This window comes from Acomys russatus, chromosome 26 (assembly GCF_903995435.1).
Source record: "Acomys russatus chromosome 26, mAcoRus1.1, whole genome shotgun sequence".
Lineage (NCBI taxonomy): Eukaryota > Metazoa > Chordata > Mammalia > Rodentia > Muridae > Acomys > Acomys russatus.
This window is the reverse complement of record NC_067162.1, coordinates 49,052,287-49,077,917: the sequence shown is the minus strand read 5'-3', so window position 1 is coordinate 49,077,917 and position 25,631 is coordinate 49,052,287. Positions and strand designations below refer to the sequence as shown.

Genomic DNA, 25,631 nt, shown 5'->3' with positions numbered 1-25,631 from the left:
CCCCCAGGAATCCTCCTGTCTCTGCTCCCCCAGCACTGGGGGTATAGGCATTCACAACCAAGCCTTTAGTGTTTGTGCGTATGACCTATGTATACACACGTATAGGCTTGTCATCACTGCCTCTGGTGGGAGCCTCGTAAGTGTGCCTGCCCTGCGCTCTAGTGTCCTCTGTCAGCATATACCACAGCCCTTCTACACTGGTGGGTAATTTTGCCCTCCAACAGCTAGCATCTGGCTTCCCTACCTGCCTTCTGTCTTGCCAATTGCTCAGGCACTGTGTGGACCACTGTGTCAGGATCCTCTTCCAGAACCCTGTGAGATGTAACCTTATCTGCCAAAGTGCAGCGCCTTGTTCTCTCAAACACGTGTTTCTGGGGTGACCAAGGCATCTGCTGTCTGCCCCACTCAGCAAGCTTCATTTCACACATTTGTGACATGATTGGCTGTATCCCCTCCAGGCTGGGACTGGAGGCCTGAGGGAATTGAGATGTTATGGCTATCGGTTAGAAATGGATGTGCTAACTCCATTTATGTGAAGTTCTTGGACTGGTTCAACCACAGAGACAGGAAGTGGGTGGTGCCAAGAGGGACTGGAAGGACAGGGGCTGGGAGGCGGTGTCTTCTGGGAACTGGGTTTTAGTTTTTGCAAGGTGACTAGTTCTGAGGATGGGTGCTGTGCTGGTCACAAGGCAGAGAAGTGTGGTAATGCCCTTGAACTATGCTCTCAAAATATTAAAATGGTGGATTTATGTCATGTAGAGGACTTTTAATTCAGAAAATGGCTGCTTTAGCAAAAGATCATATCCAAAGACCTTCTAGGTCTATGTGATTCGGCCGGAATACAGACATGCCTTAAACCCCAGGAGAGAGAGGCAAGCAGATCTCTGAGTTCAAGGCCAGCCTGGTATAGAGCAACTTCCAGGTAAAGAAAAGGTCCAGGCGTGGTGGTACAGGCCTTTAATCCCTGCACTCAGGAGACAGAGGCATTCAGATCTCTAGTCAGTGCTGTTTGGTTGAGTGGTGAGTTGAGACTCAGTGCAGTGGAGTTGAGTTCCTGGCAGATCAGTTTGTGGAATTCAGAGGCAGTTTTCACAGGGAGACTTTTACAGAGACAGGTTGAAGAGAGACCCAGCCAGACACAGGTGAAGACAAAATGAGCCAGAAGACGAGGAGCCAGAAGATGAGGAAAGATTGCTGGAGTTAGTTTGAGGCCAAGCAGAACAATTCAGTGAGAACTTGAGAGAAGCCAGATTGAATCAGTCAGCTTGGAGAGGAATTTGGGCCAGAACAGCTGATTTAAGCTAGTCAACCAGAAAGAACTAGAAAGGGTGAGCTTATTCAGCAGCAAGTGTCACAGGCTGAAAACATTCTAGGAGTAGATTAGAATGTATGGAGCCTGGAAGCTTCCAGGACTAGGTCCAGGTGAGCAGACAGAGACAGTAAGCCTTGGAGACAACAATTAAAACAGGCAAATAAAAGATACTTTACAATATAATGAACATTTAGCCGGGCTGTGGTGGCACACGCCTTTAATCCCAGCACTCGGGAGGCAGAGGCAGGCGGATCTCTGGGAGTTCGAGGCCAGCCTGGTCTACAAAGTGAGTTGAGGACAGCCAGGACTACAAGAGGAATCATGTCTTGAAAAAACCAAACCAAACCAAAATAAAAATACACCAAAACCACAAACCAACCAACCAAAAAAAAAAAAAAAAATGAATATGTCATAACAAATTTTAAAAGGAAGGAAAGAAGCACTTGTGGGGACAACAGACGATCCACTCGCGTGGCTTAAAGTCTGAGCTGTGGCAAAGTCTGGTATGAGATCTGAAGAGCCACTGTCCCCTGTGGGCATAGCCAGGGGCCCTCCCTCCTCCTAGTAGCTCTCCCGCAGCTTTTCCGAGGCCAGGTCAGTGACTAGAGGAGACAGAGGAGGCATGTGGCTGCCATGCTTGCAGCTGGAAGTGTCTAGGCCATCGCATGAAAATGGCTCAGTGGTCCAAGTCCTCGAGAGGTAAACCACTCTTGCACGCTCACCACACCCCAGTCTCTCTACCTCGCAGAGATGAGTCCAGGCTTCTAGGAGCAGGATGGGGGAGCCTACTCACTTGGCATAGGCTTTCTCCAGCAGTGCGCTCCAGAACTCATTGTGGTCAGCAGAGTGGAGGAAGACCAGGCGGTCCCTGAAGGTGGGCAGGCGGTCATCAATCACGACGTCCAGCCACTCACTGTGCTGCCAGAACTAGTGACCAGGGCAAGACAAGGCGACAGGGTGAATCCCATGGAAGTATGGGCCCAGCGGCAAATGCTTACCCCACGGTTCGTCTCTCTGAGCAAACTGCCTTTGTGGTCCAAGGAAAATCTCATCTGGTGCCACAGCACGGTCACATCAATGTCATAGCAGGGTAAGCCAGGGCTGCCTGGGGTTTGTCCACTCAACCATTCCAGGACTACATCACCATGGATGTAGGTTGAGACACAGTCACAGTAGGTACTCATGTGCACCTTTTCTACAGGTCACCAGGTTATGGGGGCAGGGGAGGCTGGTGTATGTGCTTAGCTCTGTTCACACCCAGCCCAGTCTCCATGCACACTTCCACCCAGCTTTGTCCTTCGCTTCCTGCATTTTCCAATCCACATAGTTCCATCCTGGCTCATAGATGGAGCCCCAACATGAATGTGTCTGGACTTGGTTTTCCTTAGTGCCATGCTTGTAGATGTGAGGGGCATGTGGGTAATGCACCTGAGAGTCTGTTTGCATGTGTGATCATAGACATCTGTTGGCATGACTATATATGTGAGTGAATGTGTGTGTGTATTATGCATGCATATGTACACATGTGTGAGTGTGCATATATGTGACTTTGCACATCTGTGTGGGTGTACTGTGTGTGAGCCCACAGGTGTGATAATGTAAGAATATGCATTGTTTTTATGCATAGAAACATGCATTTGCACAGGCATGTGAGTACATGTGTGTTTATGAACACAGGTATATGTGCACATGTGTGACTGTACACACATATGAGCACATGTTTGACACCTGTGTATTAAGCATGTGTCTAGGGGGAGAGAGATAGGCAGGAGAAACAAGAGGGAAACAGGAACAGACACCCTCCCCCACACACAAAGACACCCTCCCACACACACAAAGACACCCTCCCCCACACACAAAGACACCCTCCCCCACACACAAAGACACCCTCCCCCCCACACACACAAAGACACCCTCCCCCCCCCACAAAGACACCCTCCCCCCCCACACAAAGACACCCTCCCACACACACACACAAAGACACCCTCACACACACACACAGAAAGACACCCTCACACACACACACACAAAGACACCCTCCCACACACACACACAAAGACACCCTCCCACACACACACACAAAAAGACACCTTCACACACACACACACAAAGACACCCTCCCCCACACACACAAAGACACCCTCCCACACACACACACAAAGACACCCTCCCACACACACACAGAAAGACACCCTCACACACACACACACACAAAGACACCCTCCCCCCACACACACCAAAGACACCCTCCCACACACACACACACACAAAGACACCCTCCCACACACACACACACACAAAGACACCCTCCCACACACACACACAGACACCCTCCCCCCCCACACACAAAGACACCCTCCCACACACACACACACAAAGACACCCTCACCCCCCCACACACAAAGACACCCTCCCACACACACACACACAAAGACACCCTCCCACACACACACACAAAGACACCCTCCCACACACACACACAAAGACACCCTCCCACACACACAAAGACACCCTCCCACACACACAAGCTTCCCCATGCAGTTCAGTCATACAACCTCATGGCTGTTTTTGTATGGCTGTGTTTCTCAGTTTCATGTTTGAGTGCCCCAGTCAGGGAGCCGCTTTGCTTATGAGAAGTGCCCTGGGCCCCAGGGGAGCAACCATGGTTCCCTGAGGATACCACATGCTTCTGTCCTGCCGCTTGCTGCCTCTGAAGTCCCTCCAGAAGATAGCACCATGGCTCCTTCCAGGGCTGTCAACAGTACAAAGCTGTACACAGTGTCTCCTGGGCCTCTTCTCCCCACCAGCAAACCCAGAGGCTCAGGCTTCCCTTACCTGGAAGTGAAATATCCCGGCATATCCGGAGCCAAACCCTTGGTCCTGAGGAAGCACCCTGGCCAGTGCTTTCTGGTTGAGGGTGAGGGAGGCGATGGCTGCCAGGAGCCAGCAGTCTCCTGCAGGGTGAAGGCCACATAATCATAGCATGCCCTCAGCCACTGGCTCTCAGGATGAAGAAAAAGCAACGCCAGAGGAGAGTGGAGACACCTTTCTGCTTTGCCATAATCAGTGGAGCAATGGCAAACACCTCTGTCCCCTCCCCCTGTGCAGCCTGCTCCCCTGCCCTTCTCTGTGCTTGGCTCCTGGACACTGTGGCAGGATTGCGGACTGGCTCGAGGCACAGAGATCCATTGCCTCTCATCTTCATAAGGTCCCAGAGGACCAGGGCTATGCCACGTGTCACAGTGGGTCTGTGGCACTGTGTGTGGAAAAGGGCTCAGACACAACCCACTGGTGCTACTGCCTCTCGTAGACCAGGCTTGGTTCAGCTACAAGCAGCAACAGCTCCAAGGAGACTTCTTTTTCTTCCTCCCTTCCTCCCTTCCTTTCTCCCTCCCGTCCTCCCTCCCTCATTCTTTTTTGTCCTCCCTGGTCTTTTATGACAGGGTCTCATTCAATAGACCAGGCTGACCTGGACCTCAATCTGTAGCCCAGACTGGTCTTGGACTTGTAGCAATCCTCCATCCACCAATCAACTCTTCTACCCATCTTCCACTTATTTGTCTGTATCTCCTACTCATCCATGTATCTTTGTACACCATCTACCCACCTACCCCTTATCCATCTACCCATCAATCATCTACCCATTGACCACCCACATACCATCTATGAGTCGATTGTATTATCATCTGTCAATCATACAACTATCAATCTATTCAGTATGACGTTAACTCTTTATGGTCAATCTGTCTTCCCATCGTCTGTATATAATCTACCATTTATCATGTAATTATATAGGATCTGTCTTTTATAATCTTTTATGTATATTATCTGCCTTCAGTCTATCATCTACATATCTATCATCTATCCAGTTATATCTGTCTCAGTCTAGTTAACAGTCACCGTTTGGGCAGCTGGCTTTGGGATTCTGTGTGACGACAGCTCAGGTTCTCACGGAGAGTCCAGATGATTCATCCTACCCACAGTGTTTGTCTTTTCAAAGGTTCAGTAAGGGTAAACCTTGCTTTACCAGAGCAACCCCTGATGCTGCTGTGAGGCCCACCAGGGTTCCTTGTAGGAGGAAGGACATGTGAGCATGAAAGCTACTGTGCTGTACAGCTAGAAGCATGGCCTCTGTCGCCAACATGGTTTTGCAATCTGAGTGCCCGTTTGTCACTCGTGACCTTGGGCATACTGCTTGGCCCCCTTGCCTCAGCTCCCCATAGGAAACCCTGGGAGGTTGGCTGGGAAAAGAGACAGAAGCGTGCAGTCTCAAGGAGAGTACATGGCAGGTGGAGAGGCTCACGGTGTAGGCATCAGGGAGCTATGAAGCCACAGGCCTCTAGTGGGAGCCAAAGGGTTGGGAGCCGCTGAATCAGCTGCTTCTAGGGGAGACCCAGACCTTGAATACCATGTTATGAGAAAAGCAGGAGTGCCAGCGGTAGGGAAGGCACTGCACACCAGGGAGGGGGCAGACCAGGTGGCGGTCTTGTTCTGCCCAACCCTGTTCCCTGGCCCTCAGAGGCCTCTGTGGCGCTGGCTCTGGTGGCAGTTAGAGTGTGACCCCTCAGCATCACCGCTTTTCTACTCACCCAGTTCCCCTTGGCAGATGTCAGTCCTGGTGGCTCCTCCAAGGATGAATTCTGGGTTTTCCACAATTTCCTGGAGGAGTGAGAGTGTCTTAGGGAAGCCCAGGCCGCAGCTGCAGCAGCCCCCTCCTTCCCAGGGAGAAAGAGTCTCATGGATTTGATTTTCCCCTACAGAAGGTCAGGAGGAGGCAGGAGCTGCCAGGAATTTACTCTCTGACCTTCCTGGGCTCAGCTTAGTCCATCCACAGCCCAGCCCCTTCCTCTGTAGACACTATGTCTAATGAGGGCTTCTGCCTCAGTCCTTGGCCTGGCATAGACTGATTCTGCGTAGCCCCTTACCATGAGAACTGCCAGTTTTGGGCTGTTGAACTCTTCACCATGTATTGAGCATGTGACCTGGCCCCTCGGGCATCCCCACACTGTCTTTTCCCAGTAGGTCATCTATATCTGTACCACATCTACAGGGATGGCCACTCACAGTTTTATCTACATGTACTATGTACGCTTTGTAACGTATCACCTCGTGATTGGGCATTTTATGTAATTGTGTATATTTTATGTGTATTACTATAAATGTTAACATAGAAACTTGATATTAAAGTTCTATATAAAAATTAAAAGTAAAAGCAATTATATAAAACATGGGTTTTTAAAAAAAGATTTACTTATTTATTACATATAGTGTTCTGCCTGCATGTACACTTGCACACCACAAGAGGGAACCAGATTTCATAATTGTGATTGTGAGCCACCATGCGGTTGCTGGGATTTGAACTGAGGACCTTTGGAAGAGCAGACAGTGCTCTTAACCTCTGAGCCACCTCTCCAGCCCTCACTGTGTAGCTTTAGATGTCCTAGAACTTGCTGTGTAGATCAGGCTGGCCTCAAACTCATAGAGATCCTCCTACCTCTGCCTCCCAAGTGCCAGAATTAAAGGCATGCACCACCACACCCATCTAAAATGTGTACGTAGGAGAAAGGGTTTAAAATTCCGTAAGAATGAAGTCGCAGGACGTGAAGCATGAGAGCGCAGTCACCTGGCTACTTTGCAACAGCTGAGGACCGTGACGTGGCCAGAGTCCAGCCACTGCTCTACACCCCGTCTTTCTGTTTTAAGATCGGTCTTATTAAGTTGCCCAAGCTGCCCTTTGCATTCCCATGTAGCCCGGGCCAGACTTGAACTTGGGACTCCTCTGTCTGAGTCTGCTGTAGCTGGGATCATCTTACTTCTTCAAAGCAGTCACAGTCACTGGTGCCACCTACCCTGCTGTCTGCAGTCACATCGCTGCTGCTCCCTGACCATCCTGCTTGGTCTTCCCTCCTTAGGAAACCCAGGCCCTGAGATTAGGAACACTGCTCAGGGCAGTGAGAATTTGAGCATTTGCGCTATTCCCCTGAGGTAAATCTGCAGCCACACTCTGTGCCTTGTATTGCAGTTTAACATCTTGATTTCTTTCTTTTCCTTCTTCCATCCCAAGCCTCCCCTCCCATGTCTCTCTGTCTCTGCCTCTCTTTCTCTGTGTGTGTGTCTGTCTGTCTCTCCCCCCCCCATGTGTGTGTGTTTCTGTCTTTCTGTCTGTCTGTCTGTCTGTCTGTCTCTCTCTCTCTCTCTCTCTCTCTCTCTCTCTCTCTCTCTCTCTCTCTCTCTCTCTGTGTGTGTCTCTTCCTTCCTTTGGATTTTTTGGCACAGGGCCTCACTATGTAGCCTAGCCTACCCTTGAACTTGTGACCCTCCTACTTCCACTCTCTTCTGCCTTTCTGAGCATCAGGTTCTGTCTCTGCACTTCAGCCCAGCACAAGTGAGAGAGAGCAGCCATGTGATCGCCAGGGGCAGGAGTGGAGAGCACTGCACACGATGCATGCAAGGCAGGACGGAAGCCTCACCTCGGGCCTGGAGGAGGCTAAGCTGAGCAGAGACCTAGGACACATGTGCGTTCCTGTGGAGGTGCAGAAGGGGGAAGAGCACAGCTGGGGCTCAGAAGGACACTCTGGACATGGAGAACGAGGGAACAGGATTGGCAAAGCTAGAACCGAGGAGAGGGCAGGGCTGGGACAGGAAGGACCAGGAGTCTCTAACTTGACACTTGGGGTAGCTTCTGTTGCGGCCCCTCCTAGCAGTCTGGTTGTTTTCTTCCTAGCTGGGCACGGGCGCCAGGGAGATGACTGGAGTGGGGAGTCTGCTAAGGCCAAGGGCGTCCCAGGCAGTGCTGAAGTGAAAGCTGGTAGCTTTCCATGAGGCCCCCAGGATGTGGCAGTCTGGGGGAGTGCAGCCTCTCAGGTCACCTGCCCAGGACAGGCTGTGTGCCTTTTTTGTTGTTGTTGTTTCTGAAGTGTTCATGTGACCGTAGGGGGGAAGGTTTTGAGGACAGACTGTGCTGTTGGCTGTGCCAGAAGCTCAGGCCTGGCAAAAAAAGGACAGAGGAGGCCAGCTTCTCCCAGAGACCCTGCACAACCTTGTGTCCTGCCCTCAGCACTAGCAGCCTTGGAGTCTGTTAACTGACCCCATCCACCATGCCCAGGACAGAATGTGAGGCAGTGGGACAGCTCCTCCGTCTTTGTGTCTTAGAGTGGCTGTGTGGCTCTCTCTGTATGGCAAGGCACACTGCTGTCCTTTCCCAGGCAGAAGTCCGTCCCTGCCCACCCCCCAGGCTGACCCCCCCCCCTTCGGCTGTCCCTTTTTCCTCCCCTTCCCCCACTCTCTTCCACTCAGTGATTCTAGCCCTGGGCCACCTGAGGGTGAGTCTAACTGCCTACCACCTCTGATGTCACATTGGCTTTGTGTTCCCTCTCCCCAAACACAGGTGTGTCTGACAAGAAGGAGGGTCACTCTGCTCACAGCCCATAAAGTGGCCTGGCTTTGCAATTGAGCTGTGTCCTGTATGAGATGTGCACTTTTCTGGAGGTCAAGGCAGCTCCAGGGCCTCTCTGTACCCCTGCCCTGCACCAAGGGTACACTTCCGCAACAGTGTGACAAGGGACAGCTCAGGGCTCACGTCTGTAGGGCTGAAGCAGAGACGGGCTCCCCGACTAGGAAAGAAAGTCTTTTCAGGAACATCCTGTAGCTAAGAGACAACCCTGGCCACACACTCAGGAGAGGGCAGATCCAGTTCTGAAAGCATCCACATGAGAGGCCGTGAACAGGGGACCAGAGACCCACTGCGATGAACGGAGGCATGGCTCAGCCCCGGCCTCAACCAGGGAAGGTCAGGAGGACCCAAAGTTGGGGCGCCTTTGCAAGGGGCATGTGGCAGGCACTATGGAGGGCTGTGCTTCATGGCGGTGGTCTGCAGGTCAAAGCTCCCCACCGCTGGGCAGCTCCGGAGGGGTATCATGGCACAGAAGACAGCTCTAGGGCTGCATCTCCTTGGTCTCAGAAGTATCCACCCCGGGAGGAGAGACAATGGCCTTAAGGCTCTAAAGGAGCAATGCTGTGCGGGTGCCAGGCTGGGACTCCACCATCTGGATGCTGGTGTAGATATGGGAGCAGGGGCTCTCAACCTCCCTAATGGTCTGACCCTGTAATGCAGTTCCTCATGTTGTGACCCCCAACCATAAGATTCTTTTCATTGCCATGTCATAACTGTAATTTTGCTACTGTTATGAATTGTAATAAAGCTGGGTGGTGGTGGCACACACCTTTAATCCCAGCACCCGGGAGGCAGAGGCAGGAGGATCTCTGTGAGTTTGAGGCTAACCTGGTCTACAAAGTGAGTCCAGGACAGTCAAGGCTACACAAAGAAACCCTGTCTTAAAAAACCAAAAACAAACAAACAAACAAACAAAGAATTGTAATGAAAATATCTGTGATTTCCAATGGTCTTAGGGGACTCGTGTGAAAGGGTCATTTAGCACCCCCCCAAAAGGGTCACAGCATACAAGGTTGAAAACCACTGGCATACAGCATGGCCACAGTGGAATGGGAGGACTTTGTTGATTGGCCTGAAGTCATGAGCAACTCCGAGAGGGCCAGAGTGCCCTAGCAGGGAGGAGAGAGATAGGCTGTGAAGAGGAACAGGAGCCAGGGCAAGCTGAGGGTAGAAGAGCTGGCAGGGGCTGGGGAGGAGAGCAGCACCTGGGCACACTCAGTGTCCTGATGGCTTGCTGAGCCTACACACCAAGCTGTCAGCTTTACCCAGAGGTCCATAGGCAAGACTCACACATATAGCAGAGATGTGTCTAGGCTACAGCATATTTGTGCATGTAGGTACGCACAGAGAAATTCACATGTACAGGATACATGCAAATACACGTGTGTGCACAGACACACATGCACAGCCATTTGTGCACATGCATGAACACAGAGCTACGCATGCACACCATACACATATTCACATGTGCACCATATGCACACAGGCGTGCATAACACACTTGCAAATATGCATTTGTGTGCATAAGACACATACATATACACACACGCACACGTGTGTTGAGAGTATGGTTATTGAGGTCTGTAGCCACAGTAAGTCAGTAAGTCTGCTCCCAGAAGCTTCTATAGCCAAGTTCTCCCAACCTTTCCTAGTCAGGCAACACAGAATACATGAGTGTGTGTGGCATCCTGAGATGGAAGGAAAAGCCACCCAGGGCCAGAAGTGACCGAGCCAAGCTGTGACTCTCCTGGGAAGAGACACCCACTTGTCAAGAAAAGTTTCTCAAGAGCTTGATTCCAGCAGTTCCCAGGATTGGGTGGACTGAACCTACAGTCCATGGCCCAGGCACTGCATGAAATGCACCCACATCCTAGGCAGCCACTGGGTGCAGCATACACACAGCCTGGGAGGCAGCCGTGTACCCACTTGTCCTTGTCCTGAGGGATGGAAACAAGCCCAAGAAGAGCAAGGGCTTGAGTGCCATCAGAGGTCACTTCTCTGTCTTAAGACTTGTACTTTTGGGCTGGAGAGTTGGCTCAGGGGTTAAGAGCACTAGCTGCGCTTCCAGAGGTCCTGAATCCAATTCCCAGCAACCACATGGAGGCTCACAACCATCTGTAATACGATCTGATGCCTTCTTCTGGTGTACATGAAGACGGTGTACTCATATACATAAAATAAATTAAAAAAAAAAAAGACTTGTACTTTTCCAAACTAGAAATTATGTGCATTTTCTTACCTAGGTGAGAGCGTTTTAGTCACCCACCCACATGGCTCACCTTTACTGCCTTTGGCCACATGTACAGAATGGAAGTAACTTAAAGTGACTTCCAGGTGCCCAGAGAGGTCCTGGACGCCATCACTATGTTCTACCGGGAGCTCGGAATGCTCGCTCCGGTCCCCACACATAAGACACCAAATTAGGACTCATCACTGGACCCTCCCATGGGGACACTGCCTCACCAGTGGAGGCCAGTACTGTCTGTGTGCACAGACACATCCATGTGAATACACAACACATTCACACAATCTAAAGCAAACACATACACGTGTACACACGCTTAAAAACTGCACATGGGTTAGGACAGGAAATAGCAATTTCTGGTTAGTTTTTGTCAACTTGAGACAAGCTAGACTCACTGCAGTAGAGGGACCCTCAGCTGAGAAATCGCCCTCATCAGATTGGACTGTGGGCAAGTCTGTGGGGGCTTTTTCTTGATTAAGGGCCCATTGTGGCAGGGTCATGTTGTTTTTAAATTATCAATATGGACTAATAATTATTTATTATTAGGACTATAATTATTATTATTACATCAATATAACCCACTAGCAATGTTTATTATCAGTATGCCCGGATAGCAATCAATCAAGATACAAACACCTGGTCAGGCATGGTGGCACACGCCTTTAATCCCAGCACTTGGTAGGCAGAAGGAGGCAGATCACTGTGAGTTCGAGGCCAGCCTGGTCTACAAAGCAAGTTCAGGACAGCCAAGGCTAAAATAGAGAGACCCTGTCTTAAAAAAAAAAGACACAGACACCTGTTATATTTTAAAATAGCCTTAGTTAACCTGGGGCAGGGCAGACATTAATCCTCTAAACTGCTTCCCATAGTAAGGCAGATAACCTACACCCACGACATATCTCATGCCATCTTCTTCTAATAACTTCTATCAAGCTACCTCCCATCTGTAATCCCAAATACTTGCTAATGCTCTTCATCTGGGCCAAGTCTCCATCCACGCCAGCCATGTGCTTCTCTTCCATCTAACCCATGATGGCCGCCTTCTCCTTCCTTCTCCTCTTCTTTCTCTTCCCAGGATTCCTCTGTCTCTCTAAGCCTGGGTTAATCTGCCCAGGTGGGATGGCTTTTTATTAGCATCAAAATACATCAGACCATCCCCCAACAGGGTCATTTCTGGGCAAATGGTCTTGGATTGATAAGAAAGACAGATGAGGAAGCCGTAGGTACCAAGCCACTAAGCAGGGTCCTGCCCACTCATGGTCTCTGCTGCGGTTCCTGTCTCCAGGTTCCTGTCCTGAGTTCCTGCTCTGACTTCCCTTTATAATGGACTATGAGCTGTCAGGTGAAATAACCCTTTCCTCCCTGAGCCGCTTCTGGTCACGGTCTTTATAACAACAGAAGAAAAGCGCACCAGGAAAACCTCACTGCTTCATAAATACCGCCCGCGAGGAGCCTTGGTGCCTTGTGTAGGTGTTTTCTAAAAGTCAGACACGTCATGTGTTTGGCATATTCACACTCCTCTAATGACGCGGACTGGGGGTGGGGGGTGGTGGTGGTAGTTACTGCGAGCTGAAGGCTGGTGAGATGGCCCAGAAGATAGAGGCGCGTGTGTGTAGGCCCAAGAACCTGAGTCTGACCCCCCCCAGATCCCACAAGGAAGCAAGAGCAAAGAGATTTCAGAGTTGGTCCTCTGACTTCCACACATGTGCCATGACATGTTTGAGCCCATATGGCCTTTATACACAGTCATAGAGGAAACAAGAGGTGGTGAGGAGGCTCCACAGGTAAAGGCACCCACAGCCAAGGCTGACGGCCTGAATTTGATCCCTGGGACCCACGTAGTGGCCTCTGTGGCACTCATGTGTTCACACTCATACACAAATAAATGTAATAAAAGTAGGTAAACATGAATTTTAAAGATGAGATTCTGAGCTACCAGCGATGAGGAAAGGGCCACCCATTTAGGTCCAGCAGCCGGCGCACTGCCCCTCCCTGCGCACACACCACCTGTTCCCACCCAGAGGGTGCAGCCCCGTGGCTCACAGGGAGGGCCCTGACTAACCAGGTGCTACAAATATTGACCTCGCACCCTGGGGACCAGCTGGTGCCTCTTAGGGACATTAGAGGTGGGGTGGCACCCACCAACTTTGTCTCTCTGGGGGTGGTGTGTGCTGCTTTGGAAAGATAGCTGTGCTTTACCTAGGGCCCAGGCCATCACACACTGGCTGAGATCATGTGCTAACACCCACATACCCCCATAGTGCCCTGCTCCCTGCAAGCTCTGGGCCCAAAGCCTCAGAGCAGGGCTGGCTAGCCTCCTAGTACATTACACACCTCTCATTGGCCCTTAACTGCCGTCCTGGCTAGTTTGCCTCTGTGTTCTGATGGAGCAAGCGGCCAGAGATTTGTCCTTGAGTTACAGCTCTGTCTGATCCCACACACAAGTCACAAATGAGACCCCCGCCCCCCATGTCCCCAAGCACAGTGGGACTCAGAGCTAGAGGCCAGAAGGTTGTGGCCAGATACCTTGGGAACCAGCTGAAGGTGTCTCTAGCCAGCATTTACCAGAAAGCCTCCCACAAAAGACAGAAAATGGCTCTTCCCCTGTTCTTCAGAGCATACGTGCTCACTCTACTCCCCACCCCCATCTCCATCCCACCCCCATTTTCATTCCCCCATCTCCATCCCCCCTCCTCCTTCTGCTTCTCTTCTTCCTCCTCCTCCCCCTACTCACCCCTGGCCTTTTCCACACAAAGGGGACCTGGGGCCTCTCGCTGTAGAACAGGGAGCTGTTGCTGGCAGGGAAGTCAGCATCCTCAAACAAGGTGCCAGACTCCAGGCAGCCTTGCCTCAGCTGCTCAAAGCTCTGACCAGAGGAGTGGACAGTCCTGGCATTGCTGGGGACTGGGTGCAGCTGGGGCCTCAGTGACCTATGCAGGTAAGGCATGACTGCGTCTCCACAGCCTGGTAGAGGGAGAAGATGTGAGAGGCAAGGCGAGAGCTGCCAGCAAAGAGGAACAAGCGCCAGCCCCGACCCTGGCCTCCACCTGCCTGCTGGGCACCTCCCTGTGAAATGAGATAGGGCCCTCCCAAATGGCAAATACCCAGTGAGACCTCTGCCCATTCAGGGATCTGAGAAACTGGAGGCATGTCTGGACCATGGCTAAGTCTGAGCAAAACAGGGCGGTAGCTCTGCCTGGTGCACTGCGGAGCCCCTGAAGGACAGGCCTGGTGGCTTCACGGAGAAGGGTAGCAAGCAACCAAAGTGGTTCCAGAGGGAGCTCATTGTGGGGTCTAGAGCCAGCAGAGAGAGGCGGAGCTTTGTGGTTGGAGGGAGCTGGGTGAATCACAATGCCACACTGCAGGCAGCTCCCTGGGCTCTTGTGAACCCAATCCTGTCCTGACTTAGGTCAGGGCTCAGCACTCTCTTCTGTGACAAACCTTTAGGTCCATGGGCCACACCATCTGTGTTCTAGTCACTCACTCACTTGACTGTCACAGTTGCCAAAGCAACTGTATGGACTCAGCCTGCCCTTCAAAGCCAAGGAGTTGGCACATGCATGAGGACTTGAGTTTGAGCCTTCAGGGTCTACACAAAACAGCACCCACTTCTAACCTCAGCACTGATAAAGTGGAGACGGGTGGATCTCTAGGGGCCAATTAGAGCTGCTGCCTCGAAAGAACAAGGGAGCTGAGCTGTGGTGGCACACACCTGTAATCCCAGCACTCAGGGGCAGAGGCAAGTGGATCTCTGTGAGTTCGAGGCCAGCCTGATCTATGGAGTGAGTTTCAGGACAGATAAAGCTATTACACAAAGAAACCCTGTCTCAAACAAAAACAAAAACAAACACAAACAGAAAGAAGAAGGTATGAGGGCTGGAGAAATGGCTTAGCAGCTAAAAGCACTGGCTGCTCTTCCAGAGGACCTTAGTTCAATTCCCAGCACCCACATGGCAGCTCACAACCATCTGTAACTCCAGTCCTAGGGGATCCAATGCCGTCTTCTGGCTTCTGTAACCTCTGCACACGTATGATACATGAAGGTGAAACACCCATACAGATAATGTAACAATAACAACAACAGCATTAGAGAAATGACACATGAAGTTGACCTTTAGCCTACACACACACACACACACACACACACACACACACACACACACACACACACACACACACACACACACACACACACACACACACACACACACACACACACACACACACCCTCCCTTTGAAAAGCATGAGGTCCTGGTGGTTTGGCCCTGACTCAGGTGAGCTCAAAGGAGCACTGTCGGTGTATTTATTAAATCTATTTTTATTTTGGTTTCTTATATTTCTTTCTTCCTTCTCCACTTAATCCCTTCCAACACCCCAACACCAGAGAGGAGAGGAAGCTTAGTGGGGAAAAGGGGCGCCACTCTCCTCGGCCACTTCCTACTCTTCCGTGGCATCTTTCCTTGGGGCAGGTCCAATCCCCGTGTCAGGACACCGCCAACTTCTTCTCATCACACCACAGCACCAGCAGCCAGGAGCAGCAGGGCGGGGGCACCAGCATTATTCTTTCTCTGAGCACCCCCCACACACACTCCATCTCTCTCCATGCTCTGATATTTATCCCCTCTCCAGAGTCCTCAGAATTAAACTAACTGCAGCTGTCAACGACCGCGCCTCTCTCAGTACCACAAAAGACAGTCTGCTGCTGTGGATGATTCCGTATCCCACACCTGTGATGAAAACAAAAACATGTTTACATAACGTAACGGAGAAAACAAAACTTCCATAAGGGATAGCTATAAATCCCCCGCCAGACCTTGCTCCCACAATTGTCCCTCATCACATCCAACTCTCCGTCAGGATCTTACAAGTCTTCAGTGGTTTGAGCCAAGCTTCTAGGCATCTCAGAAGTAGACAGGGCTATTGTCCGGCCCAGCCTCTCCTTCTGGAGCCTGGACAGTGGCACCTGAGCAGCTGGCAGAGCGTCTGTGGCAGGGTTTCTAGGTCTAAGGTAGCCAGTGGGAAATGCCAACTGGGTAGCTGACTGAGAGGAAGATGGTCCCTAACTTCACAGTGCCCTCAAGGGACCCTGTCAAACTGACTTGCAAGACATAGCCCCATTAACAGAGTACATGTCTAGCGTGCAGGATGCTCTGCGTTTGATCCTGAGCAGCACAGACACAGGAATATGGTGGTGCGTGTCTGTAATGCCAGCACTTGGGTGGTAGAGGCAGGAAAAGTCATTCTTGGGTATACAGCCTGGGCTAGACCCTGTAGAAAGTGGGGAGGGGGAGGAAGGGGTGGAGGAAAGGAGAAAAGGAAAGGAAAAAAAGAAATCGCGTAACTCCTCCCCACCTGAACTTCATGGTCAAGTTCTCCAGAGCAAAGCCAATCCCTCGGGAGTCTGCTGTTCTCACACACCAAGGATGACACATTTGGAGTGCTTTACCTAGTTGTAGCAGATGGGACAGCTTTTAGGGTGCTGGCTGGTGAAAATACACTGTTGGGTATGAAAATCTGCCTCAAAGCCAAGGGTTGTCAGTGGGTTTTCCTTCCGTGAGAATGTAGTGGCATATGCTAATAACACCACCCTGAAACAGCGTGGCACAATAGGACAAGATGGGCACAGGGCAAGGTGGTCACGGAAAGACTGCTGGAGCCCACACACGCTGCTGTGGAGAGGGCGAGCATCCCACTGTGTGGGGGACTGAGCCTCTGGGTTCAGGGGACAGAAGTGATCTCAGTGTGTTGGACCTGCAGTTGGGGAGACAGGTGTCCTGGCTACAGAGAGAAGGGGAGGAGAGGGGCCCGGAGGGGAGGGGCCCACATGGGAGGCAGCCTCAGGAAAGGCTTGGGCAGAACTTTGAACAGAAGACCTCACTTCCGGTGGGTGTAGGTGGGACATGTTGAGAAGGGGTGACCTCCAGAGTCATGAGAGCATCAGGAGCGCAAACAGCAACAGGGAGTTCTGTTTGAACTAGACCTGAAATCAAGCCCCGCCCTCTCCCAAGCTGTGGCAGGTCAGGCTCTGGTTACTGAGGGATCCTGGCTGCTAAGAGCCTACTGGGTATGCGCCCCACCCAGTCGTGGGGCGGGCTCGACCTCCTGCTGGAGGGCCTGGCGCCTCCCACAGGGACCCAGAACTGTGGCCTCTGTCCCCCTCCACCTGGAGACCCTGACTAACATTCCTGGTTCCCACAACTGGCTAAGCCTGCCTAGTCCTTAAAGAGAGTTTGCATACTCACGGGAGAAGGTCCCCATGATGACAGGCTGCACATTGTCACCCTTCATGAAAAGAGAAGCGAACTCTTCTCCCAGTCTTCCATACCTCTTTTTTGTTTGTTTGTTTCGATACAGGGTTTCTCTGTGTAACCTTGGCTGTCCTCGACTCGCTTTGTAGGCCAGGCTGGCCTCGAACTCACAGCAATCCCTCTTATTTTTATCTAGCACTTGTCTTGACTGGACAGCATTCACCAGGGCTTGATGTTGCTGCCTGGAGCTGGGGGAGGGTGGCAGGAAGCTATGGTCCCTAGGCCCTGGCTTAGCTGAGTAAGGATGAGCTGGGAGGTGTGAGGGAGCAAAGGGCACAGTACAAGGGAGGTCACGTCAGGGTGAGGTCACCTTTGCTCTTTAAAACAAAGCAAAACGACAACAAAAAAACCTCAAACATTTATTTGGGGTGTGTGTGTGTGTGTGTGTGTGTGTGCGCGCGCGCGTGCGTGCATGTGCATGTGTGCACGCGCACGTGCAAAGGACAACTTCTGGGAGTTAGCTCTCTTTACCATGTGGATCCCAGGGACTGAGTTAGGTTATAAGACTTGTCTCCAAGTGCTTTGCTTGCTGAGCCGACTGGGTGAGCCTAACAGCCACACACACCCCTCACTGTAAGAACAGCCCCACTCACTCCCAGCCGCCTTGCTCCAAACTCTCGCCTCTCTCCTCTCCTTCTCTTCCAGTTCTTTGCATGGGAGAGGGGTGCATGTGTGTGGGAGGAGGTGCATGTGTGGGAGGGGGTTCGTGTGTGTGGGAGGGGTGTGTGGGGGAAGGGGTGTATGTGAGGGGGTGCATGTGTGTGGGAGTGGGTATGTGTGTGGGGGCGGGAGTGCATGTGTATGGGAGGGGTTGCGTGTGTGTGAGGGGTATGGGGGGAGGGGTGCATGTGTGGGAAGGGGTGCATGTGTGTGGGAGAAGGTACATTGTGTGGAAGGAATGCATGTGTGTGTGTGGGGGGTTGCATGTGTGTGGAGAGGGTGCATGTGTGTGTGAGGGGGTGCATGTTTATGTGAAGGGGTGCATCATGTGGAGGGGTGCACACGTGTGTGAGGGGTGCATGTGTGTGGAGGGGCTGCGTGTATGTGTGAGGAGGTACATTATGTGTAGGAAGTGCATGTGTGTGGGAGGGGGTGTGTGTATGTGGAAGGGGTACATGTGTGTGGGAGGGGGTGTGTGTATGTGGAAGGGGTACATGTGTGTGGGAGGGGTGCGTGTGTGGCAGGGGGTGCATGTGTGTGTGAGGGGGTGCATTGTGTGTGAGGGGGTGCATGTGTGTGGAGGGTGTGTGTGTGTGAGGGGGTGCATGTGCGTGGGAGGGGGTGCGTGTATGTGAGGGGGTGCATGTGTGTGTGAGGAGGTACATTATGTGGAGGGAGTGCATGTGTGTGGAGGGGGTACATGTGTGTGGAGGGGGTGCATGTGTGTGTGAAGGGGGTGCATGTATGTGGAGGGGGTGCATGTGTGTGGGAGGGGGTGCGTGTGTGTGGGAGGGGGTGCATGTGTGTGGAGGGTGTGTGTGTGTGAGGGGGTGCATGTGCGTGGGAGGGGGTGCGTGTGTGTGAGGGGTGCATGTGTGTGGAGGGTGTGTGTATGTGAGGGGGTACATGTGTGTGTGAGGAGGTACATTATGTGGAGGGAGTGCATGTGTGTGGAGGGGGTACATGTGTGTGGAGGGGGTGCATGTGTGTGAAGGGGGTGCATGTATGTGGAGGGGGTGCATGTGTGTGAGGGGTGCATGTGTGTGGAGGGGGTGCATGTACTCACTTGAGGTCAGAAGTAAACCTTTGCTGTTTGTTAGGCATCATTTTTTGTTTGTTTGTTTGTTTGTTTGTTTTTGAGACAGGGTCTCTCACTGGCCTGCAATCACTAAGCACAAGGGTGTCTGTTCAAGGAGCCCCAGAGACACCTGTCTTTCCTCCCCAGTGTTGGGATTACAAGAGTGCTTGGCTTTTTTGCCCCCCTTAAACTGAGGTCCTCGTGCTTGAAAGGCACGTGCTTTTGTTTTAAATACTGTGTATGTTAACCAGGTGGCGCCCAGTGCAGGAGCCCTAGCCGCACAGCTGGACCACATGCCTCTGTGTACAAGGCCACTGTCACCAGATGGGCACAGCAGCCATCGCGTTCCTCCTTGCACGGCTGTCGTCCAGGCTCTGTCCGCGGCTGCTGTCATGATTTAGCACTGCCAGTTAAGGAGCCTCAGCAACCAGTATTTCCTGGCAGTCTTCCAGAGATGGCCTTTGTGCCACTTATTTTTTTTTCTCACGGAGTCTTCCTATGTAGCCCAGGCTGGCCTTGAACTTGAGGTGATCCTGGCCCTGCCTCCCTAGGACTGGAATTGTAGGCTTGCCCCCCTGTGACGTGCATCCACTCTATCTTGCCTCCTCCCTTCCTTGTCTGCAGTGGAAAGACACTAGTGTTTGTGTTTCCAAATGTCTTTGCTGTGTTTTCCGTAGAAGAGGTGACCATTAAGCAAATATTATCTTCAGAGCTCAGTTTTCGCAACGGACAGCGGCCAGACCCATAGGACAGCTCGTCTCCCATTGCATGGAGCTCGGGTAGGAAACTGGTGATGACATTTTTCCATAGGAAGAGTCATGCCTCGGGGCCAGAAACACCCTCCCCCTAGATTTCCCTCGTCCCTGCGCCAAGGCAAACATGGAGTTCGGACCAGCAACACGTGGCTGTGGCTGTGGACGCTCAAGTGCTACTGAGCCAGAGTGTAGAAAAGTGTTAGGAAAGCGCGTTTTCTGTCTGTGGCTGTGGCCTCATTCAGCTGTGATGAAAATAGAACTTCGTTTGCCAACAGGCCCACAAGGCACCCTGAGGACACCCCAGAATCTGCCATTTTAAGTCTGAGACTTGGTTTAGATGGGTGTGACTGTTGAGGGGTTTTCACTGACAGAGTTTCTGGAATAGACTCCACTAAGCTGCCTAGGAGTAGCTCAATGGGTAGAGCACTTGCCTAGCATGCTCGAAGCCCCGAGTTCGGCTCCCAGGAGCCCATGAACCAGGAATGGGGATGCATTTCTGTAATGTCAGCCCTTGGGAAACTGAGGCAGGAGGATCAGGAGTTCAAGTGGGTCTCAGCTACATAGAGACTTTGAGGGCAGCCTGGGGCACATGAGATGCTGCCTTAAAAATAAGAAAGCCACTGAAGTGATTTTATTCATATATATTCATATATATATGTATGTTTTGTTTTTTTTTTTTTTTGAGGCAGGGTTTCTCTGTGTAACAGCCCTGGCTGTCCTAGAACTCACTTTGTAGACCAGGCTGGCCTCGGACTCACAGAGATCCACCTGCCTCTGCCTCCTGTGTGCTGGGATTAAAGGCGTGTGCCACAACTGCCGGGCTCAACTTATATATTTTAATAGTATTTTTCTAAATTAATAAGTCATTCTCCATTTTTATTTCTCAAAAGCATTTTCTATCAGGATGTCAAGTCTATGGTGGGAGCTGGAAGGTTGGCACAGCGCCATGGTACTTACCCAAATCCACCCCCTACAGGATGAACAAAAACTAAAACATGCAAGAGAAGGAAAGGTGCAGTACAGCTCTGAGTCCCCAGCCTCTGGCAGCACCTATCCTTGTCCTACACAAACTTGTATGCATGTATAAACAACACACACATGCAACCCACACAGATATGCATACATGCACAGACTAAGCAAAGTACACAGGTATGCACAAACCACAATGTAGTGAGAGCTGTGAAATTTTGGTTTCTTAAAAAACAAAAACAAAAAAACAAAGTTAAGACAAAAAATGGCGGCACACACCTTTAATCCCAGCACTCGGGAGGCAGAGGCAGGCAGATCACTGAGTTCGAGGCCAGCCTGGTCTACAAAGCGAGTCCAGGACAGCCAAGGCTACACAGAGAAACCCTGTCTTGCAAAAACAAACAAAAATCCTACAGAAATATTATGAGAATGCTTTTGCTTTAATCCCAGGTGTAGTGACATGGGGCTGCTTCACAGCAGCTGACTATGATTTGCCTCGTGCTCTGGCAGGGGCGTGGTTTTGCCAGCTGCAGAAAGTTTCTGTGAGCGTGTGATGTTTGCAGGTCTGAGGACTTTTCAGACGATATATAAACGCTAGAGCGCCATAGGTGTGGCTGGCGGCTGGCTGCTGTTTGTCAAGTAGTTGTGTGAAAAGAAACCAGAAGTAGAGAGTAGGTATTCTGATGGAGAAGATCAATTTTCCCCCAGAGGCTCAACGCCCCTAATCAGCAGGAAGTGGTCTGATGACATCATCGCCCCCTTTCCCCACTAACCTTTGTTTGGTTTGGTTTTGATTTTGGTTCTTTGAGACAGGGTTTCTCTGTGTAGCCTTGGCTGTCCTGGACTCGCTTTGTAGACCAGGCTGGCCTGGAACTCACAGAGATCCACCTGCCTCTGCCTCCTGAGTGCTGGGATTAAAGGTGTGCGCCACCGCGCCCGCCCCTCCCCTCCCACCCCTGCTGTTTTTTTTCTCTTTTATCCGGTGTTAGGAGGTTGAAAGGGAAGAAGCAAAAGGGGGGAGAAGAGTAGAAGAGAGAAAAGAACCCACAAAGTCGCCAAAGCACTGGTTACACCACACGGACAAGGAAATCTCGGAAGGGCACGCATGTACCAGTCGTTCATGTGTGCTTGTGGGTACAAACTGCACAGTGCACGCAGACAAAAAGCACGCACATACACAGCTTTTTTTTTTTTTAAGATTTATTTATTATGTACACAGTGCTCTGCCTGCATATGTGCCTACAGGCCAGAAGAGGGCACCAGATCTCATTAAAAATGGTTGTGAGCCCCCATGTGGTTGCTGGGAATTGAACTCAGGATCTCTGGAAGAGCAGCCAGTGCTCTTAACCTCTGAGCCATCTCTCCAGCCCCAGCTTTTCTGGAAGAAAAAAAAAATTCTAGTGGAAGTTTCTCCACTGTATGTGCACTGACCTTGGAATGCAGGAAGCTCCAACAGCTGAGCACGGGAGTGTCTGTGTGCCTGTGTGCTCTAAGAGTGGTTTCACAGTGAGAGACCCAGGAGCTAAGAGATCTGAGGCACCTGGCAGGCTTGGTGTGGAACAGGTGGCCGGGAGCTGTGAGGGGAGTATTGGGGAACACAAGCCAAGGGATAACGCTACCCCTGGATGCCAGGCTTAGAGAAATTCCTGGTCATGACAAGGTGTGGGAGCATGCCGTGGAAGAATGGGAGAGGCGTTTGGTGTGGGCTGGCACATGCTCGCGTGGTGAGGGGAGCCGCGGAGGCCCTAGGAAGCTCTGCCCTCCTCTCACGCTCTTTCCTGGAGAGCGTAGGAGCAGGGGACCATGGGAACTGCAGGCCACGCAGTAACCCCCTCAAAGCAGGCAGAGCCTACACAGCAAGTCCAGCCCAGGAGCCCTGTTGTGTCGCTTGCCACCGCAGGGGTCATTCTCCAGCTGGGGTGAAGTGCACCTGCTATCTGGGTTAATTGGGACAATGAAGAGGCGGTGACGCCTGGCGTGGAGGCGGAAGCCAGTGCTCAGAAAGCTGTAGTAGCGAGGGTCGCCCATGCTCAGCGCAGCTTGGCTACACATCAATCAGACTTACGCCTGGTCCTCTGACGCCTGACAAGTGTCTAGAACTGTTCCAGGCTCTCACTTTGCCTCTGTTAACTGGTTTCTTATGAGACACACAGAAATAGCCAGGCTAAGGGGGTCCACAGAGCGAGAGGCAAAACGCTTGGCAGCACAGGACCTCATCGCAATGGGAAACAGATCTTCATTTGTGGCTGTGTTCTTCAGCTTGGACATCTCCAGACCCCAGGGCGTGGGGGCTTTACTGAGGCTCCCCTGCTTACAGGACCAGTGACATCACGGCCATCACTCGTTGGCTCCATCTCTGTGTCCCTCTCTTTGCAGAGGGCTGAGGGTGACAGTTCCCTGTGGTTGCATGGCCAGACCCTCTGCTCTGGTCACAAGCCCTATCCTAGAGCAACAACAACCCTGCGGCTTCCAGCTACTGGACATCTCATGAAGGACGAAAAGATGCCCAATGATCTGAAGAGTCTAGTCTCTGGGGTCAGGAAATGAGAAGAAAGCGCTTTCCATCCCTACATTTGGGAGCTATACTCTTGTGTCCCTAGCCCAGGGCTCTCTGCTAAGCCCCACAGCCCCTAAGGCATCATATACCCCTCAGGGAACTCTGCCTACAGCTGGCCTTTCCTGAGCCCTGACTCCCCCACACAGCCCCCTGGGGTGCTGGCATCCTCCTACTTAGTCCTCAGAGTGCAGAGCTTCATAGCTGAGGCTTCCAACTGTGACTTTCTTGTGGCTATTTTACATCCAGCCCAGTGAAGGTCACTCTCCCACCCCTACCCCCCCCCCCCCCCCCCCCCCCGGCTCAGACACCATCCAGCCCTGCAGTGTGCATCTGCCTCCTTCTGAGTCAGGAACTGTCTTCACTTTCCCATGCATGCCTCATCTGGGCAGAGGCAGCTTGTGTCTGTGTCCGCTCCACGGCCAGGAGACTGCTTGAATTGGGTTGTTGTGACAATGCAAGCTTGTCGCCATCCATGGTGAACTGCAAGGGGGACTTCTCTGCCAGGCCTTCTGCCATTGCTGAGCCCTCAGCTGTCCCCACACTCCCACCCTTTGTGGTGTCCCACCGGTCTCGTCCTCTAAACCGTCACTACTACTCCCCCACACCCTTCAAGGGCGACACTCCAAAACCTCCACCCTCCAAAACAGGCAGTCCCCGTCCACAAACCCAGACCATTTTGTTTCAATATGGCTGCACCACAGTTGGAATTCTCCAGCCTACCCAGATGTGCTAGAAGTTTCTAGAAGCCTACTGGAAGCCCTCCCCGTGCAGAACAGGCAACTAACGCCATCACAGCTGTCCAAGATCACACATCCTGAGGGCAGCTGGTGACCTGAGGCTCATTCCCCTGCAGGAGGGCCGCTTCCTGGCACGTCCTGAGAAGCTTCCAACAAGTGCATCAGGAGGGGCTCACGTCCCAAGGCTTGCATGGCTCAGCTTTAGGCTGTCACAACCCAGCCAGTCCTGTGACTGTGGCCCCGGCTCCAGGGAACGGGGTAAATGTGTAACTGAACTCAACGTCAGCCCGTTTTGCATGGAGCTCATCTGTCACCAGGGCTTCCTGGAAGGGCCCCAGAGGAACATCGCCCTGGCCTTGGTTCATCTTGGCCAAGCCAGGATTCCCATGGCCCCCCTGTCTGGATCCTCCCCCAGCCTCTGTACAGAGTAGCCCAGGACTGGAGCCATCTCCACCCCTCAAGTATAAATAAGCCTGTTCGGCTCACCAGGGGACAGCTGTGCTTGTCCAGGCTGGCCCTGAAGGTAAGCAGAGCCCTCTTGATTCTGTCACGGTCCTTCACAGGGTCTCGCTGGGCCCTGGCTGAGCTGTGGGTGGGAAGAGACATTGAAAAGAGCTGCCTGGCGTTTGTTGTGGAGCGAGGAGACAGAAGTCTTTGGTGGCAGGTGCTTCAGGAGACATGACCAGCGACTGTTCCTCCTCTCCAGAAAACCTAGATGTCCCGGTAGGCTGTCCTCTGTGGGTCACCGCTCCGGGCTGGGCTCACTGGGGATTGCTTGTCTTTAGTCAACCAGGAGAGCCAGGGCTCTGCTTCCTGTGAGCCCAGCTGGGTCCTCAAAGGCAGAGGGCTGGCATAGAATCAGTGCTAGAGTGGCCGCGTCCGCTGGACCCATTCCAGCTTGAAGGGAGAACGAGGCGTCGTTGTTCAAGCTGCAGGCAGCAAGAAGGGACAAGTCCTGTGGACATCTTATGTGGCGTTTCTATCCAGGGTCAATGCTGGGGTCTGTGTCTTGTGGCTTCTCACCTTGTCCTATAGAGCCTCAACCCACCCCTCTGTAAACAGGACTCCTCACGGCTCTAACGTTTTCTCAGGCTTGGCACGGGTTAGGAGCGCTCAATAACATGGAAGTACGCCAAACAAAAAGCTACTTTATTTCTAGTGTGTGGTGTATGTGTGTTTGTGTGAGTATTTATGTGTGTGCATATGTGGGGTGTGTGTGTGTGTGTGTGTGTATTGTGTAGTGTATGTGTATGCTACTATTTGTTTAATTATTTTTGTTTTTCGAGACATGGCTTCTCTGTTGTAGCCTTGGCTGTCCTAGAACTCACTCTGTAGACCAGGCTGGCCTCAGACTTAGGGGTCCACCTGCCTCTGCCTCCTGAGTGCTGGGATTAAAGGCACGAAACAACACCACTGGGATTTTTTTTTTTTCTTCTGAGACAGAGTCTCACTGTATAGCTTTGACTGACCTGAAACTCACATAATTCGGTCTGCCTCTGATTGTGTCACCATGCCCAGCTCAAGGTACATGTGTATTTATGTGAATGTGGCATATGT

At 51.9% G+C, this 25,631-nt stretch overlaps 1 protein-coding gene across 3 annotated transcripts in view; it reads right to left on the bottom strand.

Annotated features, from left to right (window-relative positions):
* Nucleotides 1-13,957, bottom strand: part of Capn9 (calpain 9) — a 40,646-nt gene extending 26,689 nt beyond the window's left edge. For 2 of the 3 annotated variants that reach the window (XM_051168800.1, XM_051168801.1), the window contains exons 1-4: nt 13,745-13,957; nt 5,902-5,971; nt 4,148-4,266; nt 2,106-2,239 (exon numbers count right to left, since the gene is read on the bottom strand). In XM_051168800.1, the coding sequence (XP_051024757.1) occupies nt 2,106-2,239; nt 4,148-4,266; nt 5,902-5,971; nt 13,745-13,957 (536 nt within the window). The remainder of the gene's footprint in view (nt 1-2,105; nt 2,240-4,147; nt 4,267-5,901; nt 5,972-13,744) is intronic. The other variant, XM_051168802.1, reaches the window with a different exon arrangement.
* Between the last annotated feature and the right edge of the window lie 11,674 nt (nt 13,958-25,631).